At 52.5% G+C, this 23,272-nt stretch overlaps 5 protein-coding genes across 5 annotated transcripts; 2 read left to right on the top strand and 3 right to left on the bottom strand.

The window, feature by feature from the left end:
• Nucleotides 1-223: 223 nt before the first annotated feature.
• Nucleotides 224-1,713, bottom strand: NEUTE1DRAFT_146066 (uncharacterized protein; the record flags this gene model as incomplete). Its single annotated transcript, XM_009852274.1, has 3 exons — nt 224-1,245; nt 1,306-1,369; nt 1,438-1,713. The coding sequence occupies 3 exons, from the start codon at nt 1,510-1,512 to the stop codon at nt 674-676; spliced, it is 711 nt and encodes a 236-aa protein (XP_009850576.1).
• A 435-nt stretch (nt 1,714-2,148) lies between these two features.
• NEUTE1DRAFT_81044 (uncharacterized protein) lies at nt 2,149-4,459 on the top strand (the record flags this gene model as incomplete). Its single annotated transcript, XM_009852273.1, has 1 exon — nt 2,149-4,459. One exon carries the CDS (start codon nt 2,149-2,151, stop codon nt 4,303-4,305), a length of 2,157 nt encoding a protein of 718 aa, XP_009850575.1.
• A 6,522-nt stretch (nt 4,460-10,981) lies between these two features.
• On the top strand, nt 10,982-14,630 carry NEUTE1DRAFT_121878 (uncharacterized protein; the record flags this gene model as incomplete). The annotated part of the gene is made up of 2 exons (XM_009852272.1): nt 10,982-12,156; nt 12,217-14,630. The coding sequence occupies 2 exons, from the start codon at nt 10,982-10,984 to the stop codon at nt 14,447-14,449; spliced, it is 3,408 nt and encodes a 1,135-aa protein (XP_009850574.1).
• A 1,354-nt stretch (nt 14,631-15,984) lies between these two features.
• Nucleotides 15,985-19,306, bottom strand: NEUTE1DRAFT_81035 (uncharacterized protein; the record flags this gene model as incomplete). The annotated part of the gene is made up of 5 exons (XM_009852271.1): nt 15,985-16,024; nt 16,090-16,294; nt 16,352-18,818; nt 18,890-19,076; nt 19,207-19,306. 5 exons carry the CDS (start codon nt 19,284-19,286, stop codon nt 15,985-15,987), a joined length of 2,979 nt encoding a protein of 992 aa, XP_009850573.1.
• Nucleotides 19,307-20,365: 1,059 nt separating this feature from the next.
• Nucleotides 20,366-22,683, bottom strand: NEUTE1DRAFT_42166 (uncharacterized protein; the record flags this gene model as incomplete). The annotated part of the gene is made up of 5 exons (XM_009851989.1): nt 20,366-21,163; nt 21,217-21,318; nt 21,384-21,978; nt 22,084-22,225; nt 22,512-22,683. The coding sequence occupies 5 exons, from the start codon at nt 22,681-22,683 to the stop codon at nt 20,366-20,368; spliced, it is 1,809 nt and encodes a 602-aa protein (XP_009850291.1).
• Nucleotides 22,684-23,272: the final 589 nt, after the last annotated feature.

Raw genomic sequence — 23,272 nt, 5'->3', positions numbered from 1 at the left:
ACGACAAGGTCGTTTACAAGATCAAACGAGTTGAACACTTGGTTTATTACAAGTAGGCCGCAGCATGTGGTGAAGCCATTCACGCAATTCCCATGTATTGGTGATGATGGGTTTAGGCGCAGTGAAGGTAGGCACTTACTCTTCACCCAACCGTGTTGATTTAGTTAACCTTATCAATAAAATCAGTCATACTCGGCATGCCAGGACCATAAGGCTCGGATTCGTAACAGGTCCAACAAGGTTTCCGTGTTCCGTCTTGTATTCATGATGTGACTTATCATAGTATGTGAGTATGGAAAAATTAAGGATACCAGCAAACTTGACCAACAGGCATCGAACCGCCCGCTCCAAGGTGAGGATATGTGGCAAAAACTCCATTAGCCTGTTACTGCTGGGTCTGTATATCGTGCTTCGATGATAAGAAAGAGAAATTGGTAGATCGAAAGAAGAAAACAAGTATACTCCGTATGAACCCGCCCAATGTGACCACCCACTCCGTTAACCCGTCTGTAAAATGCAAAGCTCTGTTGTTCGTCAACCGGAAGATGGACGCCCTTATTCTCATCAGTATCCCCCTCCGCAGCCCCTCCTGGTGGATATCCGCACCGTCCGTTCAATATCTTCTCCAAATCCCTCCTTCCCTTCATCCATCCATCCATCCGTCCATCGTCCCTCAACAGGCGCAACCTTCCTTTGCCTCGAGATCCCGCGGCCCGTTAAGGTTGACCCTCTGCTCTTCTGTGCGGCTGACACCGGCATGCGAGGCACCAGGCCCACGCGCGCTCTTCAACGACGTCTCGGGGATGGCGTTCGCAATGGCTGTAAAAACCTCGGTAACGTTATGTCCGGTCTTGGCCGAAGTCTCAAAGAACAAGAGACCCTCCTCCTCGGCGTATGCCTTGGCCTCGTCCGTCGAGATCTTGCGTGCGTCGCCCGAATCCTCCGCATTGTCGTCGCCACCTCCGGAAACCTCGGCAGAGCCGGCCGAGTCGCTGGTCAGATCCAACTTGTTGCCCACGAGCGCGATAACAATGCCGGGAGACGCTTGTCGCTGGAGCTCGGCGACCCAGTGCTTGGCCTTGATGAGTGAAGTAGGTTTCGTCAGGTCGTAAACGACAAGGGCGGCTTGGGCGTTGCGGTAGTACATGGGCGCTAGAGAGGCGAAGCGCTCCTGGCCTGCTGTATCCCAAATCTCGAACTTGATCGTCCTCGTGGGCAGGTTGCACTTCTGGGTTAGGAAGGCGGCTGCAAAAAAGTGTCAGCTAGACTGGTGCAAAGAAAGTTGTCATGACTTCAGGAACTAACCTCCTATCGTGGGCTCCTTGTTCTCTTGGAAGTCATTGTTGACGAATCGGAGGACGAGCGACGACTGTGGAACGATTTGTGTTAGGCATGTGTTTCTCGAGCATGGTGGTTTTGGAGCAGAAAACTGCGCACCTTTCCGACAGCAGCTTCACCTAGAAGCACCAGCTTGACGCTGCTGCTCGGCTTGGGCGCGTTCGTATCGGCCATTGTTGTGATGTTGCTATATATCTGGGTTAATGGGTTGTGGAAACGGCGGGGCTTGCGGCAGCGAGCAACTACAGCGAGGAACAATAACAAGAACGGCTATCTTTGATAATGCGACAGCGACAGAGCAGTTGTGGAAGGGAGGACGTTGGGCGGCTGCCTGTTGGAAGACAAAAGATGTTTGAAGATGGAGGATCGTTGATGGGTTGGGAATCGGAGTGTGACGTGATAGGTAGACGGCAGCAATGAGAGTGAATGGATGGAGCTTGTTCAGTTCCCTTCCAGTCGGAAAGCCAGGCTCGCCGGGATCCAGCAGGCATCGGGCCACGGGCAGGCGTCGCATGTCCTCGATGTCCCCCCTCGCTTGCGCTGTGAGTGGGACTCCAACTTCCCCTCCATGCCAAGATTCATAGCCACATATATATGCCTTTGTGAACCGTGCGCAATCTCGTGGCAGGCAAATTGGACTATACGTACCACCAGCTGTAGCCCGGGGACTGGACTTCGAAAAGGGCCCCACTAAAAAGTTCACGAAAATTTGGGGGCGTCAAAGTCGCAACGAAGTCTTCCATCCTTTATGCGCCAGGATTGACTTTCCACCCCTTCGCCCTAGCATCTTCAAATCTAGCCGACCTCAAGATGCCTCGCCCAAAGTCAAAAGCGGCGAAAGCCAGAGTCACAGGCGCCAATACCGATCCCATTGTGCCTAGGAAGGGTCTGTTCGATGATGATGCGTCCAGCGAAGACGAGCAGGACGGCGGTGCCACCCTCGGCACCACTGCCGACCTCAAGATCAATGAGGAGTACGCCCGCCGTTTTGAGCACAACAAGAAGCGCGAGGAACTCCACCGTCTCGAGGAAAAGTTCAAGTCCAAGAAGGAGGGTGGGCTAGGCGAAGACGAGGACGAAGAGGACTCTTCCGAAGACGAGACCGAAGACGATGAGGGCTTCCTTGTCACCGAGGACCTCGACGCCGAAATCAACGCCACCCTAGAAGCTATCAAGAAGAGGGACCCCCGCATCTACGACAAGGAGGCCGTTTTCTACACGCCAATTGACGCCGAGGGCCAGCCCGTCAAGGAGAAGAAGGAGAAGCCCATGACCCTGCGCGACTACCACCGCGAGAGGTACATGGCCGGTGACATCGGTGCCGACGAAGATGACGCGCCCAAGCCCAAGACCTATGCCGAGGAACAAGCCAACCTGAAGCAGAACATTCTGTCTGAGATCAATGCCGCTGTCGGCGAAGACGAGGAGTGGAGCGACGACGACGCCTTCATCAAGCCCGTCAAGAAGGAGGAGGCGCCTACCGAGAACGGCGTTCACCCGTCGCGCGCCAAGGCGATCGATCTTAACGAGCTCGACGTCAAGAACGCTGACAAGAACCCCGAGGAGTTCCTTTCCAAATTCATGCAGTCCAAGGCCTGGGCGCCCGCCGACGGCTCGCGCTGGGAGGCTTTCGAGTCGGACGAGGGCGAGGACAACTTCCCCGAGATGGCCGAGGAGTTCGAGCACGCCTACAACATGCGGTTCGAGGACCCCAACAAGAGCAACGAGTTGCTCAAGACGTACTCGCGTAACCTGGCCAACGCCAAGTCGGTCAGAAAGGAGGAGCTCACGGGCAGAAAGAAGCAGAGACAGCTCGAGAAGGAGCGTAAGGAGGCCGAGAAGAAGCAGCGTGAGGAGGAGCGTGCTCGTCTGCGTCGTCTCAAGATTGACGAGGCGGCCGAGAAGCTATCCAAGATCAAGAAGGCTGCCGGTCTCACCGGCAAGGAGCTGTCCGACGAGGAGTGGATGAAGTTCCTCGAGGACGCCTGGGACAACGACCGGTGGGAGGAAGAGATGCGCAAGCAGTTCGGCGAGGAGTACTACGCCGAGGGAGAAGGCGACGTGTCCGGCAGCGACGAGGAGGACAACGAGGACGGCAAGTCCAAGAAGAAGAAGAAAAAGAAGCTGCCCAAGAAGCCCGAGTGGGACGACGATATCGACATCAAGGATATCATCCCCGACTTCGACGACGCGCCCGACGTCGTTCTTTCCGATCTGGACCTCCCCAAGCCCGACGGCGACGATCAAAAAGCCGAAGACGAGGACGCCGACCTCGGCTCCGACCTCTCCGCCGATGAAGACGAAGGCCGTCCCTCCAAGAAGCGCAAGACCACCGCCGACATCAAGAAGGAGAAGCAAGCCGCCAAGAGGGCAGCCAAGGCGGAACTGGCCAAGCTTGAAGCTTTGGTCGACACCAAGATGGAACTCGACACTCCTCGCGCGCTTTCCGCTCCCAAGGACAAGAAGTACAAGGAGAACCTGTTCCCGTTCCGCTACCGCGAGACCTCGCCCGTCTCGTTCGGCATGACGGCGCGCGATATCTTGTTGGCGCCCTCGGACGCCGCGCTCAACGAATTCGCCGGCCTCAAGAAGCTGGCTACTTTCCGCGACGCCGAGAAGAAGCGCAAGGAACGCAAGAAGCTTGGCAAGAAGGCCCGTCTCAGGCAGTGGCGTCGCGAGACGTTTGGCAGGGAGTTCGAAGCGACTGGTCCTACCTTTGGGTTCGAGGCGCTGGACGAGGATGGTACGCCCCTTGGCAAGAAGGATGAGAGTGCGGTTAAGCATAAGAAGAGGGGTGAGAACAAGGATGGGAAGAAGAGTGGCGAGAAGAAGAAGGAGGAAAAGAAGGAAGAGAAGAAGGAGACTGCTGCTGGTGAACAGGGAGCGGATAATATCATTGAGGGAGAGAGGAAAAAGAAGAGGAAGAGAAGCAAGAACAAGAAGGACGGTGAGAAGGTCGAGGCCTAGAGTGCTTCGTTGCCAGTTCGATTGTCAGTATAGTTAGACAGGCAGTGGCGGTCACGTTTGTTTGTTCAGTTTAGGGTTTTGTATCGTTTAGTTTACTCTAGAAGGCGTATTTGCATCGCGGTGTTACGGAGAAATCATACAAAGTTAGAATTAGCTATACCAATGCTCGATGCTTCCTCTCATCTCGCAGTTCATCCTCATCTTTGATACCTACTCAGTTCCATACCCAGCATGACGCTCGGATGGTGTTGTCTTCACTCTTTCCTGAAGAGAAGAGACACTCCCCTTCTCCTCCCCCCCGCCCGTCCTGTCACTGAAAGCCGTCATCGCCACCCTTTCCTCTCTTCCATCCTCTTTTCTCTCTTTCTTGTGCACTTTCGACCCCCCCTAACATCTGGCCCTGCCTTCCAGTTGTTACTCTGTTGGCCACTACCATACAACCAACTTCAGCCTCTTCTCATGGTTGTTGGCCACTCTGGCAGAATAGCCAGCAAGTCAAATGCCGATCCCCTTCGTCTAGATAGCCTCGTTACGATTTCCTAATAGTATCATCGCCGTCCGTCCAAGGGACTTTCTTAAGTCTTCCTGTTGTTTGCGGCACGACCGTGTAGCTAGTCTAGTCTAGTCTTCAAACCCATAACCTACCTTAGTTAGTACCAAGGACAACCTCCGACATCATAGGAAGTGAGTCCGTATAAGAACAGTTTTGTGTATATGCAACACCTCACTACATCGATCTCACCTCAACCCTCACAACATCTATCTACCTACTTACTCAACATCTCTTACATTTCAACTATGATGGTACTTTGGAATTCAAATCAGGTGCAAGTGCTTACCTAGTCACCCCCTTGTCTATCCCACCCAGTAAATCTGACCCATCCCCATCCCCATTCCCATCAAAGTCCACAAGAATCCCATTCCCCCAAACATGGGAATTCCTACCCTGCTCTCCTATCATGAGCAACTAGCTTTCTAGTGCATTTTCGATTTCCCATTCATTCATCCATTCATTCATCCATGGATACCTAAGTGTGTGGATCTGGATCAAAAAACACAAGGTCCAGGCAGACGCCATCCCGCGACTCATCATTTGAAACTGGTAACTGGAATTGGAACTGGAATTGGAACTGGGGTGCTGGGGTGCTGGGGTGCTGGGGTGAATGATTCCATCCCGCTTACGCAGCTCCGCAGATAAATGGTTACACGGAAATCCTTCTTTCGGGGTTAACCTCTTAAGATCGGAAAAGTGTGTTGATTGGGGTTGGTTTGTTGAGTTAGACTAAGTCTTAATAGGACGGTAACTTGCTTGTCCCTACCTAAGTAGAGGTAGGGACAAAAACACATGAACACAGTGCAGTTACTTTTGCGCCTTTACTCGGCGTTTTCGAAGGGTCTCTGAAATCTGGAATAAGTTTTCTGAATTTCATCGATCGAACGAGTTGCCTGTTCTAGAGAAATCGAAAGTAGTCTACCAGTTCACTGAGAGCTGGTCAGGGTATGCCCAGCCTTCCTTCCATGCACATAAGCTGAGGTGCTTCCGCGGGCTGACGGAGACGTAGCCTCTTTATTGTTGGTTATGTGTCACAGTTGTTACCTGTGGCTAGTAGTTCGTCAGGCTTCGACGTGATGCAGTTTTTTATAGCTTTTGTTACCCCTTTCTTCTCTGGGAGCGCTGGTGGAAGGCAGTCTCTCGTCCTGGACAAAATAGTTGAGACCTTTGACTTCATATGAAACCTGGGGTATGCTCCTACGACGCATCCAAGCGTCTTTGTTACACCTCTGATTTTGAGTTCTAGGCAATTCTTGGATAGGAATATCCAAATGGGACTCTAGCTGATGTCTTTTTGAATTATTGTAATCCCTTTCACAATCTTGCAACGGCCCTTTTTTTCTTTAAAAAAAAGGAAAAAAAAAGAAAGATAAAAAAAGCTTGGCGAGCGGTAGCGGTCTTGTTTACCTAACCTATTGGTTGGTCTCATCTATTTTGTCTCGGACGGGGCAGTGTAGAGGGACGATGTCTGATGTTAGCGTGACCAGGGCAACCAAGGCTTTCTCCATGCTTTCTTCCATCGAGATCAAACCGCCACTTTGCTTTTTGCTCCCACGTGAGAGAAAGGCTTTCTTTTTGTTTTTGCTCTAGAAGATCTTTCAGAAGAGCCAAGTCTGATCAGTAATATTTCGCTTCTGTGTAACGCAAGGGGGCTTGGGTTATGGTTCTCAGATCCGAAAGGATTCTGCACCGTGAATCCTTCGCGATAAGATGACATGATTCCTCGTAAACCGGCCGTACAACAGTCCTCAGTGGCAGGCTTGGCATCACCATCATGTTCAAGCTCCGAAAAGCACTCATCTATTGTGTGAGCTGCGTCGTCGGATGGGAAACATTGACTGGTCTGGGAGTGGTTGTGCAAAAATTTACTGAAAACGGCTTCCTTGTAACAGCTTTGTTTCTTGATGATACCGAGCTTCTTCTGTTGCGCAGCATTTATCCCTTGCTTACTGGAACAGAAACCCCTCCACACCTCGAACAATTGTTGATTACCTTAGTCTACAGTCACTCGGTGTAGCAGCGCAAAGAGGCAGGCCGATAAGGGGATGGACTGCCAACCTACTTGATTCTGCAATGCAGAGGGCTAATATCCAAAGAGTGGCGAGACTGGATGGCACCGCACTCTTGTCATTTTCAAGCGGCCGAATTGGGAAGGAGTTGAGTTGGGCCCGCTGGAGCAACCACTCGGTTTCTTTCCATGGACTACAAATCCGATGGGAGGCTATATTGCCTGAGTGTTGGTGCAGTCAACTTCAGAAGTGCTTACGCCCTTGAGAGACGGGAGGGTCAAAAGATTATCAGCTTTCAGCGAAAAGCCATAGTAGCAGCATTAATGAAGAGAGTCATGTGCTGCTTGGCTTTGTTAGGAGATGTTCCGTCCGCTGTTGCAAGCGGGTCAAGTTCTCAATAGCTCTTCAACGACCACGTACTGTTTGTAGTGTGGTATCCGTGCAACAAGCTAAAAGACAAAATAAACGAGCAGTGTGACCCTCTCCTGGCAGATGCCTGGCCTCTTGTGAACACAACCATGCCTTGCCCACTCCTCCTCGCTGCTCCCGCCCAATGTGACGCTTCAAAGGCAGAGAATGCGAGAGAGCACGACATGGGGAGGATGCGAAGCATTGCAACCCGTGGCCCCTCTGTACCCATATGCAAAGCGCTTGCAACGTTAAAGACAGTTGAGCTTACCCGGAATAATCATGGCGGCTAGATGTTGAGGAGGAGGTCAGAACTAAGAAAGGCGAGAGTTGATGAAAACGTGCTGGAGAAGAAGATTAAATTTGGGGGGAATGTCAAAGATGAACATGATCGGAAGAAGAACGGAGTTTGATCAGAATCCCGTCATCGCTCCGCGAGTCCTCGCTTTACAGTAGGCTCTGGGTAAAGGCCAACGCGGGAGCATGCAGTGAGGTGCAACATGGGGAATTTCGCGATAGTACGCAAGGAGGGGCTCACGCAGTGATGGTCCGGAGTCTGCACCTGCAAATCTGTAAAGTGAAGCGACACTGCACCGACCATTGCGAATTTGTTCATCTCCGTGAGGAGGTGAAGTGGAAGGAACGAGCTGCAGTGCTTGATGCACTAACAGCCCGAGGGCCATGGAAGTTGCTAGCCCGCCTTGACTGCTCGTTCCTGCCTGTTTGTGATCTCATTCGGCAATGACTACCTCTAAGTACGTACCATGTGGGATGAAGGCGTAAGTACTCATCGATTTCCTCTTCTTGGACAGGACCGTCGCAGTCTTTTTCTTTTGATTCTCAGACATCTGATTTTGACACTGTCAAGAAATTTGTGTTATCCATTTTCATATTTCCGACAGTCGATCCCAATGCTTAATATGTGAAGCTGGCATTCGGACATTGGACTGAAACTCGAACGAGCAAACGAAATGTCCCTATTCAGAACGAGTGACACTCTTCAGTTGTGGGTGGGGATCAAATAATCAATTGCCTTTCCTCACCTTGCCCACTTCGTTGAAGCATTTCGGTGTGTGAGTGTGCGAGTCCCTCCCTCTGCGACGGCTTGACTCCAGAGTAACCTACCTCTGAAGATTATCCTTTGTGTAAAGTGTCAGTCACTAGTTTTCACCAATCCCGGCGTATTCTCGGAATTTCGCACCCTTATGCACATTCAAACACTTGGCCTGAGAGGCCGCTGTTACATTCGATCGTCGAGTGCTGTGTAGCGTGGGTCTTTGCTGTCCATGTCACCGAAATTTGAAGGTGTTTATAGTGTGACAGTTCTGTTGAGGCTCTCCCTCCCTCGTCTTCAAGAGCTCAAATCCGCTCTTCCGGTGTTAGCGCTCCCCCATATGGTTAGGCTGATGGTGCAAATTCTCTAGGTCCCGAATGTCGGAGACTGCCACGAGGTTTTGAGCGGCAGCAACCGTGGCGTCGGAGTCGGAGAGACAAGATCCATGTTTGACCCCCAGGACACCTTCTCAGGAGATACCTCTAGGTAAAGGTACCCTGCTTGGCTCCCTGAAATGCCAGCATGCCCAGGCCTTAGACAGCCCTGTTTGAAACTTCACTTGATGTCTTTACGACTTTGCAAGCATGTGGCCCCTAGAGAAGGTGGACATGGAGATGTTGTGATAAAGGAGAACCCCACCAAACTCGTCTGCCAAGGCAGCAGGAACCATGATGCAGATGAGCTTCACGGTGAAGATCTGCCAATGCAGACGCACCGGAGAGGATGAAATGTTGCAGCAGCATTTGGCATGGAGAAGTGGTAGACAAGAGACGAACTCTACAGGTTGGCCAGACTCCGGTATCGATCGCTGAGGTTGCGGTCTGCCACCGCGGGGCCAATCACACACGAGGCTCCGCTGTATTTCCAGCGAATCATCATCGGCTCAACGCGGCGATCTGGTCCATGTTATTTTCTAAATCTTGCGCAGGTCAGCATCGAATCGGTTCGCCAGACGTGGGGCTTTTTGGTTGCTGCTAGCCCTTTCTCCGCGGTCAATATATTTTGGCTAGCACGGTCTCTTACAAAGAGCTTGGTACCTCTATTGACACATGGAGACATCCTAGAATACATTACACTTACATCTGCGCCGTAAAAGCCTCAAGTGACCAATTGCTGTGGATATCCTCCTGCACAAACTCCAGCCTGTCATCTTAATGGTTTAAACTCCAACTCGCTCATAGTGCCCCTATCTCCGGCTGAGGTCTTCTTGTCGTTGGCTCTCGCCAGAACAACTGTACATTTCAACAAGACCACGCCATACGCAGTACACCCCCAATATAAGGTCCAGCCTGCTGTGTGGCTGGTCATGAGAAGGGTTTGGCTGCGGCGTACAAAGAATACTGCTGTGGTAATACGGACAAAGACATGTTCACGCCGTACGCAGAGTTCTGAGAAGAGTCAGCGGGTGACCAGCTGCTACAGAAGGCAACCCTACTCCCGCCATTTTATTCGATGGTTCCTGAATGGACATTGATGCCCCTACCACTTTGCTTTCTCCTCAATCGGCGTTCCCTCCCAATGAGCCCGCAGTGAGCCCGCAATGAGCTCAAGCTCACTGGCAAGACGCAGCCGGAGACCTGGACCTTGAAACGCCCAGCTGGTAGTATATATAACCCCACAATTAACGCCGAAAACGCCTTCCCACTATGTATGTGGGCCGCAGATTTTATGTTGGACTTGGCGATCCATGATCCAAATCGAGACAAGTGCCGCTTGCGAAGCCGAAGAAATGCATCAGACAAGTTGCAACGAGATACTCAGGCACAAAACGCTCAACTCCTTCGTTGACAACATAGTGTACAATACATATACATTCACGTACAAGACTTGACAAGCACATCAGCGGATGTGAAATCCTGGGGTTGGTATACGCAGTGGTAGTGTACCAACATCCCCATCTGCTTGGGCTCCCATCCCCGTCCATTCAGGGAAGTCCACTTACACTACCTAGTGTACACTATGGTACACCCCAGTTGGTCTCCCACACACACAACCACGCCAATCAATTGTCAGCCGGCCTTTCCTTCCGGGGTGCCGAGAACCGCGCTCCCAAAGCTCCCCCTTCCTTCTCCTCCTCAGGCTCATCCTCTTTCTCTACCTCACTCTATCCAACACTTCCCCAGTCATATTATTCTGCATGCTCTTGACTACTTCTGCTTTCGGCCAGGGACATGGCCAGACACACCCTGAGTCTCTGATACTGATTCACCGGCACGCAGTAACCCCCTTCTGTGCCCCTTCTCCATACGCACTACCAGGTACAGTCTCCAATACAACCTAGATCGAGGAGAAGTGGAGCAGTGTCGTTGCTAGTTGCTCGGGGTGATTGGAGCCGTTAGGGCCTGTCTGGAGCCTCTGTTGGAGTCTGGAGAGTCTCGTGGAGCCTCTGGAGGTGTCTTCGGGGCAACAAGTGTGGAGTCCGCCAATTACTGCATCCCAAATTCCTCGAGTCTGGTTGCTGAAAGAGCCCAACAGCCCCCGGATTGCAAATCACCATCCCGGCCACTGCTGGCCTGCCTGCGACAGCATCCCAGCTTCCGTTCCCCGGGTTTGTTATAGTCGGTGCTACCTTCTTTCGATCAGATCCCGCCGCAGAAGTCGACTTTTCTCTGGCGAACCGGTCCGCAAACTTTGTTTTTCCCTTTTTCCCTAATGCCACCGGCCGATTCGCAAGCTCTCAACAACAACAACAACAACAGCCTTTCGTCCGTCGACCTCGATTTTGCGCCCGCTGGCGGTGACACACACGGCCACCCGCCGCACTCCGACCCTGCCGCCTTCCAAACCCACCCTCTCGACAAGCTGGATACCTCCAATGACGCGCTGGGCAGCATCAATGCTGCCCACGACTTGGTCGATGGCCATTATGCCGATTTCCAGTTCCACTATGACGACGACCTAGATGGCTCGCCCATGACCGGCCTCGGCTCCGCTACTTTCGACGACCATGCCCCTGATGTGTTCTCGACAACTCCCCACGCACCGTCCATGGACTCGATCACGGTACAGACCTCGACCTACAACAACAACAACAACAACAACGGCGCTAACACCGGGAACGGTGGACAGCGGCAGCAGAGCATGGATATGTCCGAAAGTAATACCCCGGATAGCAATCAAAATGCCGGTAATTCGCTTGAGGAAACAGTGGATGAATTTGGCCTTGCGACTGCTAGCTCGGTTGATGGCTCGGCGCCAAAGGGCAAGGGGGACAAAACGGACAATACGCCCGCATGGAGCGAGCTCAAGACAAAAGCCGGAAAGGAACGAAAGCGTCTTCCACTGGCTTGTATAGCATGTCGACGCAAAAAGATCCGGTGTTCCGGCGAGAAACCCGCGTGCAAGCACTGTCTCCGATCGCGAATCCCGTGTGTCTACAAGGTCACAGCTCGCAAGGCCGCACCACGAACCGACTACATGGCTATGTTGGACAAGCGACTAAAGCGAATGGAGGAACGGATTATCAAGATCGTACCAAAATCTGAGCAGGAGGGTGCCTCTACCGTTACCAGGGCCGTGGTCAAGCCTGCCATCCCGGGGACATTGAACAACATGAAGCAAGCCAACAAGAAGCGCGGCGCTGACGAAGCATTCGGCTCGGACTTGGAAAATTGGGCTCGCGGGCCTTCAAAGACCAAGATTGACGCGCCGAACAGGACTGCTACGATCCACATCCAGGAGACCGAGGAAAGCAAGCTATTGCTGGAAGGCGGGGATGCGTTGCCATCCAAGGAAATACAAGAACACCTTGCCGAAGTTTACTTTGAAAACATCTATGGACAGGCCTACCACCTTCTTCACAAACCGAGCTTTATGAGGAAGCTGAAGTATGTTCCCCACACATCAGACGTCATAGTCCATATTGTCTAACAAGTCCGCTACCACAGGGCCGGCGCTTTACCCCCCGTCCTAATCCTCTCTGTCTGCGCCATTGCGGCACGTTTCTCGCATCATCCGAAACTGAACTCAAGTCCCAATTTCCTCCGCGGCGAAGAGTGGGCGGCCGCAGCCCGCGATATAGTGACAAAGAGATATGAATGGCCCAATATCACCATTCTCACATGTCTGCTCATATTAGGTTTACACGAGTTTGGCACATGTCATGGTGGCCGTAGCTGGTCATTGGGTGGCCAGGCCATCCGTATGGCCTTTGCACTGCAGCTTCACAAAGACCTGGAGCACGATCCCGTCCGACAAGCAGGGAACACACAACTCAGCTTCATCGATCGCGAGATCCGAAGGAGGACCATGTGGGCATGTTTTCTAATGGATCGCTTCAACTCTTCAGGCACAGACCGGCCCACGTTCATAAGGGAGGAGACGTTACGGGTCCCGCTGCCTATCAAGGAAAAGAACTTCCAGTACGACATGCCAGGTCCAACAGAAACCCTGAGTGGCGAGGTGCTGGGACCACTTTTAGAAGACCAAGATGCTTCAATGGCCAGAGATAACCTGGGTGTTGCGGCCTGGATGATCAAGGCAATCTCTCTCTGGGGCAGAATTATCAACTATCTCAACCAAGGAGGCAGAGAGTTGGATCCTCATCCTATGTGGAGTCCCGAATCCGGTTACGCTAAACTCATTAAACAGACAGAGGATATTCTGACCGATTTGCCCGACTCTTTACTATACACACCCGACAATCTACACCTGCACGAAACTGACAACATGGCCAACCAATTTCTGTTTCTTCACATCGCGATTCAACAGAACATCTTGTTCATGAACAGGTTTGCTGTTTCATCCCCTCGGGGTCAACCGGACCAGGAAATCCCCAAGGCTTTTGTGACGAAAGCAGGCGCCAAAGCATTCGCTGCTGCTAACAGGGTATCAGAGCTGTTGAAGGATGCTGAATCACACTTTGTAACTGCTCCCTTTACAGGATATTGTGCCTTCCTGTCCAGTACCGTGCACATATTTGGAATTTTTTCGGGTAACCCAACGCTAGAGGCAACATCGAAGCGCAACCTGGCTACCAACGTCAAGTTCCTATCCAAGATGAAGAAGTACTGGGGCATGTTCCACTGGATGTCAGAGAACCTACGGGAGCAGTACCGGACCTGTGCCGATGCTGCCAGGCAGGGTACACCCGCAAACGAGAACCCGACATCCATCTTCCAATACGGCGACTGGTTTGACCGTTATCCCCACGGTGTCTCGCAGTCCGACTTTCTCGACCCCGCCATCTACAAGAAGAAGGAGAAAGGCGACGATGCAGTTCTGGAACAGAAGCCCGAGCTGCATACAGTCGAGGAGTTCTTCACCACGCTCTCCCCACAAGCCGGCGGTGGGGACGGGGGTAGCGTGAACGGGTCAACAGCATCACGACAGCAGCAACAAGCCCAACAACAACAACAACTCAAACGCAAAGCCATGACACGCAAAATCAGCGGCCTACCACAGCAGAACCATCCCAACGGCCCCGACCCCATACAAGCCGAATTCTCCCCACATCAACAACAACACCCTCCACCAACCGCCGAACAAATCCACGCCGCTCGCCTGCAACACCAACGCAACTTTTCCGGCGCCGGCCCCTCACCCATCCAAACCAGCGGTCCACCCGGTTCTTTCAACTCCCTCTCCGTCCAAGCTCAACAACAAGCGCACTTCTCCCCCGTCTCCCCCGTCGGTGTCTCCCACGCCCACCTTTCCCACCACCATCCTGGCTCCTTCTTCCCTCCCGACCCCTTCTCCCTCCCCGCCCACCTCGGCGCCGCTCACGCCCACGGCATGAGCCACCTGGACCGACAGCTCGTCTTTGGCGCCTACGGCGGTCCCACATCTGCCGGCTTACATCATGAGCCAGGGCTGGTAGGCGGCGGCGGCGGCGGCAGTGGTGGTGGCGCTGGGGGGTGGGGAGGGGGGCATGATAGTGAGAATGGGAGGGATGGTCCAGACGGGTTGCATGCAGCGTTCTCGAACGAGCCGAGCTCGGCGTGGTTCATGCCGTTTAATATGGAGCCGCCGGAGATTGGGGGGGATACGCTGGGCGGTCTTGGAGGAGCATTAGGCGGTGGGGGGTTGGATAGTTTTGCGGGGATGTTTGGGGTGGGTGCTGGCGGAGGTGGTGGCGGTGGTGGTGGTGGGGGAATGGGAGGGATGCATCATGGGCATTAAGTGGGGGAAAACGATTTCCTTTTTCTAGAAAGGATGATGAGTTATGAGTGATACAGGAAGGATGGATGGACCGGGCGAATTTTGGACAACGGCCAATTTCTTTTTTGGGATATCCGGGACGAACAACAACAACGATCGATGCCACTGGTAGTGTGATGTATACATGATACCTTTTTTTTTTTTATCATAATCAGTTTCTTTCATTTTTACGTCGGGTGTTTCAACAGACATAGGCGGAAGCAAGCGATCAAAGAAGAGCGTACGTTAAGAGCGAGCGGATCGGTCTCTCTTTTTGTCTTATCTTTTTTATTTTTTTCAAACTACACAACTATCTTTTCCACATGGGATGTGTCGGAAGGTCAATTCAGGGGGCGGGGGGTTTTTGGGGGCATAGGGGCATAGGGGCACGATGGGCGGGCGGGCGTATCAGGATTAGGTAATACCATAAAGACAGAACGAAACAGAACAGACGTTCGTTGAGACTAATACTGCTCTTTGAACAAACAGCCCTTGAGTAAATATGGTATGTATCATGAAAAAGAAATTCACCTTTTTGCCTATTACCATTCTAGTCGGTCGTCTGATGCATGACTATCTTCTGACATCGAACCTGTTTCGTGAGTCCAGCATAGTGCCTAAAAGAGGATGGAGGAAAACAAAGCGGAAAGAAAGAAAGGAAAAAGTAAGTGGGAGAAGAAAATAAAATGTAGAGGTAGGAAGTGGAAACAAGACAAGGCAGCTGCCATTCGGAATTTTTTTTTTTTCTTCTGATACACGACTAACTCCCGTCTCTCGGAGAGAAAGAGAGAGAGAGAGAGAGAGAGAAAAAAAAAGAAGAAAAAAAAAAGAAAAAAAAAAAAAAAGAAGAACAAGAACAACACTATAGAATGGCTTATGATAACCGTATACAAATAAACCATCATCACTTGAACAAAGGTTTACAAATTCAAACGATGTAAGAAGATCCGCATTTATGGAGATATGGAACGAAACGAACAAGAAAATAAACGAACGAGAAAAGACCATGAAGTGACGGAGAAAGTGAGCAAAGACGTCAAGACAACAAACTCAAAGACAGCAAACCAAACAGACAATCCAAAGACTTGTAAACACATGGATGCCGCTTATATAATAGTAACTAGTATGATAAGACACTCCCATAATCCATAAAAGCCTCTACCCGTTATGAACGCCGCCGAGATGCCCTTCTTGAATCTGATTGAACTTTCCCTCCGAAAATTTAGCACTTCTTCTCCGCTCTTCGCCTTCTTCATTATGGAGGTTGCCGTGCTTTGACATCGGGAACACCGTGATATATACGTTTAGATCTTCCCATGCCCTCCTCATACAAAAACGAAGGGGTATTTCCACCTTGTTGTCTCCATTCATCCCATTACCGATACGGTCTTTCATCCGACCTAACCCATTCCTCTCTAAATTTCTTTAGTCCCTCCTCCCTCCCCATCTGTGTCTCCTGTTTCAGGTGATATCCCATACACGGGACTAATCGCCCTTGTAGATCCTTCAAAAGCTGTCTAGTAGATACCCTGTGTTCTATACTGGAAAGTGTCGTAACTGTTTCACGCCTTTTTGTTAGCATCCCATTTCACTCGGATCAAGAATTGTCCTGAACAACTTACAGTCGCGTATAATAACTTCCCAACGACTTGGCAATTAGATCCGTCTCCACAAACTGTTCCGCCTCATCTTTGCTCAGCTGCAGCTGGAACCTTGCCCTGAGCGAGGTCGTTACCTGCGAGATGCCCGCGCCGAAGCAAGGCATCTTGGATTCTCGGCCCATCATGGCCACGAGGTCGATGATGTTGTCTGCTGAACGACGGAGGGCTATAACAGTCGTTAGTTCTCCATGCCTAGTAAGAGTGATGAGAAAGAGAAACTTACCCTGGAAAGCCTGTTTGCAGAGTTGCTTAAAGTCTGCAAAATCCTGCGAGTCCACGCCACCCAGCACATCCAGATATTCATATGTAAACTTAAACGGCGCCGCCTCGAACCCAACCGAACCGGGCGAGTTTGACAGCATGAAGCCAAAGTCAATATGGATGATGTGCCCCTCATTATCGATAAGCACGTTACCGTTGTGCCTATCCTTCAGCTGCAGCACATATGAGATGATGCTATACGCCGCCAGCGACCTCTTGAACGCGTCCACAGCCGACCTGTACGCCTGGCTCTCGGGCAAACCGAACGCCTTGACGAAATGGTCCTTGAGCGTCGCAATCCTCCTCCTAGGGTTTTGACCGGACTCGACCGTGGCCAGTGTCAGGCTGCGCTTGATCGAGTGCAGAGACACGCCGTTGGCAATGGTCTCTATCAGACCGCATGATTCGCCCGTAACGAGAATGCGCATGAGCTTCACCCAGACGGGCACGTTGTGCTCTACCCAGATCTTGTGGCACACGCGGATCAGCTGGCAGGCAAATGCCTCCTGACGAAGATCCGCACCCGTTTTCACGATGACGCTGACGAGATCCCAGTTCTTCATCCAGCCGTAAGGAGAGGACTTGCGGATACGCTCCTTCTTCATCTCCCAAGCTTCTCCGAAGACGGCAGCGCTGGGATCATCACGATCGCCCTTACGCTGGAGACCGCCTGTCTTGATATCGTTTTCCATCCTTGCTAGACCGGCGTTCGGATTCACGTTAGACTCGACCTTCTCCAGGGGAGCCTCGATTTCTTCGTCCGTGGCGACATTGCCGTTGATAACGTTTTCTGCACTGGCCTTGGCCATAATCATGTCGAAGGTCGGCCCTTGGCTATCATGGACTTCAAAACTCTCCTCTTCCAGACTCTGCATGCTGGCAATAATCTTTGCCCTGATTGCGGCCACTTCATGACGCGGCCGCTTGCCACTTGTTGCATCCAACTGCGCCAACATTTGCGAGGCTGTCCGCATATGGATGGCAAGGGCAGAAAAATCAGGTTGGTCGGCCGCGTTGTTGCGCGGACTTTGGAGGGTCATCCTCCTGAAAGGTGGGGTAGAGGATCCCGAAGTGCCAGAACTGCGAGGCGTTGACGTCAGGTCAACGAATTGTGTCGAGCTGGTCCCAGTAGTGGCAGCATGGCGGAGACCGCCAGGGACGGGGTTATGCTGTATGGCAAAGGGCTCGTCGTTGAGCGGTTTTATTAGTGGCGAGTGCCCTAGATCCCCCGAGGAAGGCTCAAAAACACTATCGATGACCGGCTCCTGAGAACGGGGCGTGGCTGGTATCCTAGAAGACTCGGAAAGGTCAAAAATCCGCCTCCTGGTTCCTTGTTCGGCCAAAAGCTGTGTCAGAAGTCTCTGGTTATCTTGAGAATCCGGGTCAAATGTGAGATCTTCCCTCAGAATCTCAACCATTAGGAGGAAAGGCACTTTCTCAGCACTGTTCAGTACCGTGGCCTCAGCCGGGTTGAGACGGACTATCCTGTGATGTCGGCTTTGCGAAGGAGAGCCGTTGACCAAAGTAGGAGGGCAGATGACTGGGATATCGACCTCGGCCGGGAGTTCTTGAGCGATTAGAGCCAGCTCAGCGCGTAGGGCACTTAGGCGTGCAGCCTTTGGTACTATTACTAGTCGGTTTGAAATATCCTCTAGTGCGGTCAGGAATGCTGTTTGGCAGTGGAAGTAGTTTTGTTTTAGTAGCCGCATCTTTTGTGTGCGGCTCATGTCCGCTTGGTTCAAGAGCGTCTTGACATGGTGGGAGTGCCTCCTGTTCACTCCAGTCGTTGGCCGCAGGGCCGGAGTGGTCGGCCTGCGTACAAGACCTGGAGAATTGGCATTCGACGTTGGTAGAGGCAGCGAAGATGAACTAAGACGTGCCTCCAAAACGTTGGAATCGAAAGGAGTAGGTCGCTTAGACTCTACCGGCGTTTTGATAGAAGACCCCGAAGACGTCGGCCGGGAGTCAGGCTGAGGTTCCTTGATCTTGGGCTTGGGGCGATGCGCCACCGGGCTGTTGTTGTTGCTCTGGAGCTGATGGTCCGATGAGCTTGTAAGGCGGGCCTCCTTTGCCCGTCTCGATTTTGTTGTACCAGCAGTGACGGTATGCGCGCGAGCAGGTGGGGCGGCGTTGACGGGAGTAGCGTCCAACACAGGTTCGATGACTTGAGGGCGGGGCTTCCTGGCTTGCGCGACGGCCAGCGGGCCAGCCCAATGGGGGAGAAACGGGGCGGCGATACTGGCGAGAACGAAGCTCCCAAGGACAGTCACCGGCAAAGCGTTTTCCGTAATCTTCTCGTTCCTTGCACTGTCGGAGACGCCAAAGACAATATGCTGCACCTTGTTGTACACTCTCTGGCATATCTTGAAGGCATTGGCCTGTGGATTAGAGGATAGGTCGTGTAGGTATGTTTGGAAGAGCCAGAATGTCTGCGAGCGGGCGAGATATCAGCATTTCGTAGTCGTGTAAAGCGTCAGATGGTGTATAGAGGGCTGCGCACCAACAAGGCTGCTGTGACCGACTCCTCGCATAGATCGAGGAGAAACTCCTCCAGGGCCATGGACTCATTGTCGATGCTGATGATAAGGTGACATAGCTGAGGGAGGAAGAACTCGATGTCCTCGTAGGGGAACTGGCGCAGCTTGCTGCACAACACATAGTGAATTCCTATGTGGTCGGCATATCGTCTGGCGGTACGGTCATGTTAGTGTCTGTCTTGCCGGGCCAGTATACGCGCCGCGCCGAGTGAGGAGAAGAGAAAGAGGAGGAGGAGGAGGAGGGGTAGCGAATCTTGGCAAAACGGAATGGCTGACTGACGAGAGGTAGGAGACGGAGAGAAAGGGGTTTTGGTTGAAGACGTCGCTCTCGAGGAACCGCTTTAACAAGTCCCAAGACATTGGTTATGGCGCAACAAGGGTCGACCGCAGATCGACTCGGAGATTATGGGAGGAAAGAGTCGAGAGTCTGGCGAGGCTGAAGTGGTGAAGCGAGGCGTAGGCGTGTTAGGCGTAGTAGGCGTATGTGGGAGAATCGAGCAGCTAGGTACACTCAGTCTAGACGGAAGCTAACTTGGAACTGGAACTGGCTGGCTGGCTGGAGAATGGACGGATACAGAGGGCAGCAAGGCATGCATGCGCAGCAATGCCTTCATCGGACTTGAACATGAACGGAGTCGACGGCGTAGGGCTGCTGGAGCATGGCTGACGGGGCCGGGCGCGCTTAGGTCGTTACTCGTTATGTTGTTGACAAGTGAGACTGAAGTGTGGTGGTGGTGGTAGAGGTAGTATTCCCAAGAAGGACACCAAAACCACTTCCTCTCGCCAGGGTGGGTGGTGTCAAGTGGTGTTCCGAAGGTGGAGGTTGGCCGTCACTGCTGTCAGGGGGGGGGCCGCAGTCCACTGAAGGGAATTGTTAGGTCGATACAACAACACACCCGCACGTAACGGCACATTGAACTGGACGGGATCCGCTAAGCCCGATGGAGCCCCGCGTCCCGTTCCCCACCTGGCCGACTTGTCCGCCTCGGCTGCAGTGTGTCCGTCCACAGCGCCTTTCCTTTGCCCTGCTACAGGCACTTGGCGCTGAAACAGTGTTCCCATCCGCTCTTGTTTCGTCTTGGCGGTTGGGATTCCCATCAACATGACTGGCAGCAAGTTCAACTTTGACACCCCAAATAACATCAATGGTCCATCTCGTATTGGGGATTCATGGAAGTGAACACGAAGATCTAACCCACCGGCATGTTGATCAGACACTTAGTTCCACCGGCCAAAGTAGATCGATCCCAGGGCGCTTGCGCCATCCGAAAAAGGGGCTCTGCTCCAAGGGAAAAAGGATAAAAAAAGGGGTAAAAGGACACAGACTCCATCCAAAGTAAACAAATCCCCTTTTATCTTGTGCCTGAAACGAAGACGCGAATCATTGATCTGCTTTTCTACGTTGTATCTTCTCTACATCGACAAGTGCACACGCCCTATCACCTCCACACAACAGTCGTCCCTCCTCCTCCTCCTCCTCTCCCCCCTCCCCTGCCCCCATTCCTCCTCCCTCTCGCACCACTCCTACCTCCCCTCGGCCTCACCCTCTTATACTTGACCCTCTCACTTCCATCCGGTAATACCACCACCTCGTGCTGTATAGAGAACCCAAACGCCGGCAACACCTTGGCCCAAACCACCCAATACATCACGCCGATAACCAGCATGCCCGTCCCCAGCGCCGGCACCACCGAAAAGTGAACCTTGGTCAGCAGCTTGTTCGGGATAAACGGCGCCGCACAGGTATACAGCAGCCCGACAACCCAAAACACCGTCAGGACGGGATAACTATGGAACCGCTTGTTCTCCGGCGTAGTCCAGTTCTCGCTCGGCGTAAAGTTGAGATACAACAGCCCCACCCCAAGGAAGACCTTGATCCAGTTGCCCGAGTAGGTAAAAATGTTTGACAGAAACTGGTACACGTCCTTGGTGCTGGATCCGAGGATCAAGGCCACGGTGAAGATCCAATGCAACAAAATGGCGCCCGTGGGCGACTTTTGCTCGGGCCAGTCGCTCGCCCAGAAGCGCGAGAAGGGGAGAGTCCCTTCCTTTGCGAGCTCCTGCTTCACGCGGGGCATGGCGAAGGATTGCGCAAAGACGTTGCCGAGCGCGGAGAGGGCGAGGAAGAGAGGCATGACGCGCTCGGTGAAGGCCGAGGGACCCCAGACGCGGGTGAAGAAGATGGCGGTGGGGACGACGCCGGATTTGGAGAGTTCGTCTTTGGTCATGGCGGCGAACTGTGTGTTGTCAGTCATGGAAGATCTCGTGAGACCCTTGAGGAGATACTCACATAGGCAATGTTTGCAAGGACATAAAGGACGGTGACCGTCCCGATGGCAATCGGCGCCGCCAGTCTCAACGTCTTCGGCGCATCCCTCACTTCGCTCAACACCTACAAACCCGTTGTTAGCATTACCTCACCAACCCATTGCCTGTTGCTTCCGAGGGGTCACTCACATAATTGGCATTCTCCCACCCCCCATAACTATACAAAACCTGCAACAACGCCAACGCATACCCCGCCGCATTGCCCGCGACATTATTCCCCATCCCGTCCGTCTGATCGTCACCATTCCCCGTGGCATCCCCCGGTCCATCAAAGCTCGAAAAGTTTCTCGGGCTTTCTCCCTCCATATTCCCCGCTAACGCCGCAAACCCCGTACATACCACCAAAATCAACAGCACCAGCTTGAACACCCCCAAACCATTGGACAGCCAAATGCCCAACCTAGGTAAGAATGCGTGGATGAGGCAGACGGCGGTAATAGCTGCCACGGCGATGCCCCGGTTTAGCCACGTGCCTTCGTATTTGGTTGCATCTTCTTGCGCGGTGCCTCCGGTGGTGGTGGTGTCAGGAGAGCCGAGGACGCAGCGTAGGAGGTACGAAGAAAAGGAAACGGAGCCGACGGTGGAGATGGCGAAGAGGATGAATTGCACGGCGAAGATACAGGTTGCTAGGTATTTGGGTTTGCGGTAGACGCGTTCGAGGTAAACTTTCTCTCCGCCGGAACGAGGGATGGCGGTGCCGAATTCTAGGTAGACGGCTAGCCCGCTTTGTGGTTGAGGATGCGAGTTAGCCGCTTTTCGAGTGGTCAAAGTGGTGAAAGTACATAGATATGGTGTAGGGCAAGGTAAGAAAGGATGATACAAAACTCACCAAAAGGTCATTACACCACCTAACACCCAGAAGAGAAGCGTGGCGCCGACGCTATTGGTGTTGTGGATGATGGAGGATGGCGTTGAGAAGATGCCAGCGCCGACGACACGGTTGAAGATAAGGAAGGCTGTGGACCATGTTCCTAGTTTTCGCTCTGGGATTGGGTGTTAATGGAAGGCGAAGAAACGTGGAGAGAGGGAGAGCCTTAAGTGAAGAGATAGGTGAAGAGATAGGTGAAGAGAGAGGTGAAGAGAGAGGTGAAGAGAGAGAGAGAATTAAAAGATAGGTTGAAAAAAGATGAAGAGGGGCCGGGAAGCAGTTGAAGACAGACAGAAAAGAGATTAGAGAGACTTGGAAGAGACCGAAGAGAGACTCAAAAGACCGAGACGGAAAACGCAGGTCATCAGAAGTCAAACTAACTAACTAACCTTCAGGAAACACATAATCCCTAAAATCATCCTCCTCTTCTCCCTCCTCACCAACCCGCGACGGGCCCCTCCCATTCGCTCCATACTCGGGCATATAAATGGCATCCTCGCCCACCTCCGGATCCTTATCCTTCGAGTGGATGGGTTGTTCGAATATCGTTGGTTCGTTCATCTTGTCTCGACTGACTTTAGAGATAGTCCCGCGGTCTTAGTTCCAGTTGATAATGAGGGGAACCCCACGGGATGTCCAAGTCGATGACCGAAACCGAGGGGAGTGATGATGCGGCTGAACACAGCGAACCCAAGGCGCACCACAACCGTAGCGCTTGTGGGGGGTTGTGTATGCAGTCCACTCCAGTCCAGTCCAGTCCAGTTTAGTTCGGCTGAGTTATGGGGTGTTGGATGCTCTTTCGATTGTTGGTTGACGAGTAACTTGTATAAGGTGGGTTTTTCCAGAATACCTGATTTCAGAGTATCTTCACAGAGCCCGAGGGACGAAAGAAGGATAGTTATCCAGGTCTCAGCCCATGGACCTCAACCAAGAAATTCAGTGAGCCTAAAGGGAAGAAAGACAACTGCGTGAGGCGTGACTTGACAAGTTCAGGTCAACGTGCGTTAAAAGGTTTAGGTCTCACAGCCTCAGACAGACCACCTTGATACCCGTTTGTTGTGTAGCCCACGGTCAACGCATCGAGTAATGGGCGTCTAGATCTTGGTGGATGGTGTTAATGAAGACGCTCAAGGAGTGACGGTTGTATAAA

The sequence above is a fragment of the Neurospora tetrasperma genome (assembly GCF_000213175.1).
Source record: "Neurospora tetrasperma FGSC 2508 unplaced genomic scaffold NEUTE1scaffold_3, whole genome shotgun sequence".
Taxonomy (NCBI): domain Eukaryota; kingdom Fungi; phylum Ascomycota; class Sordariomycetes; order Sordariales; family Sordariaceae; genus Neurospora; species Neurospora tetrasperma.
The sequence above is the reverse complement of the archived record's forward strand: the minus strand, read 5'-3'. Positions and strand labels throughout refer to the sequence as shown.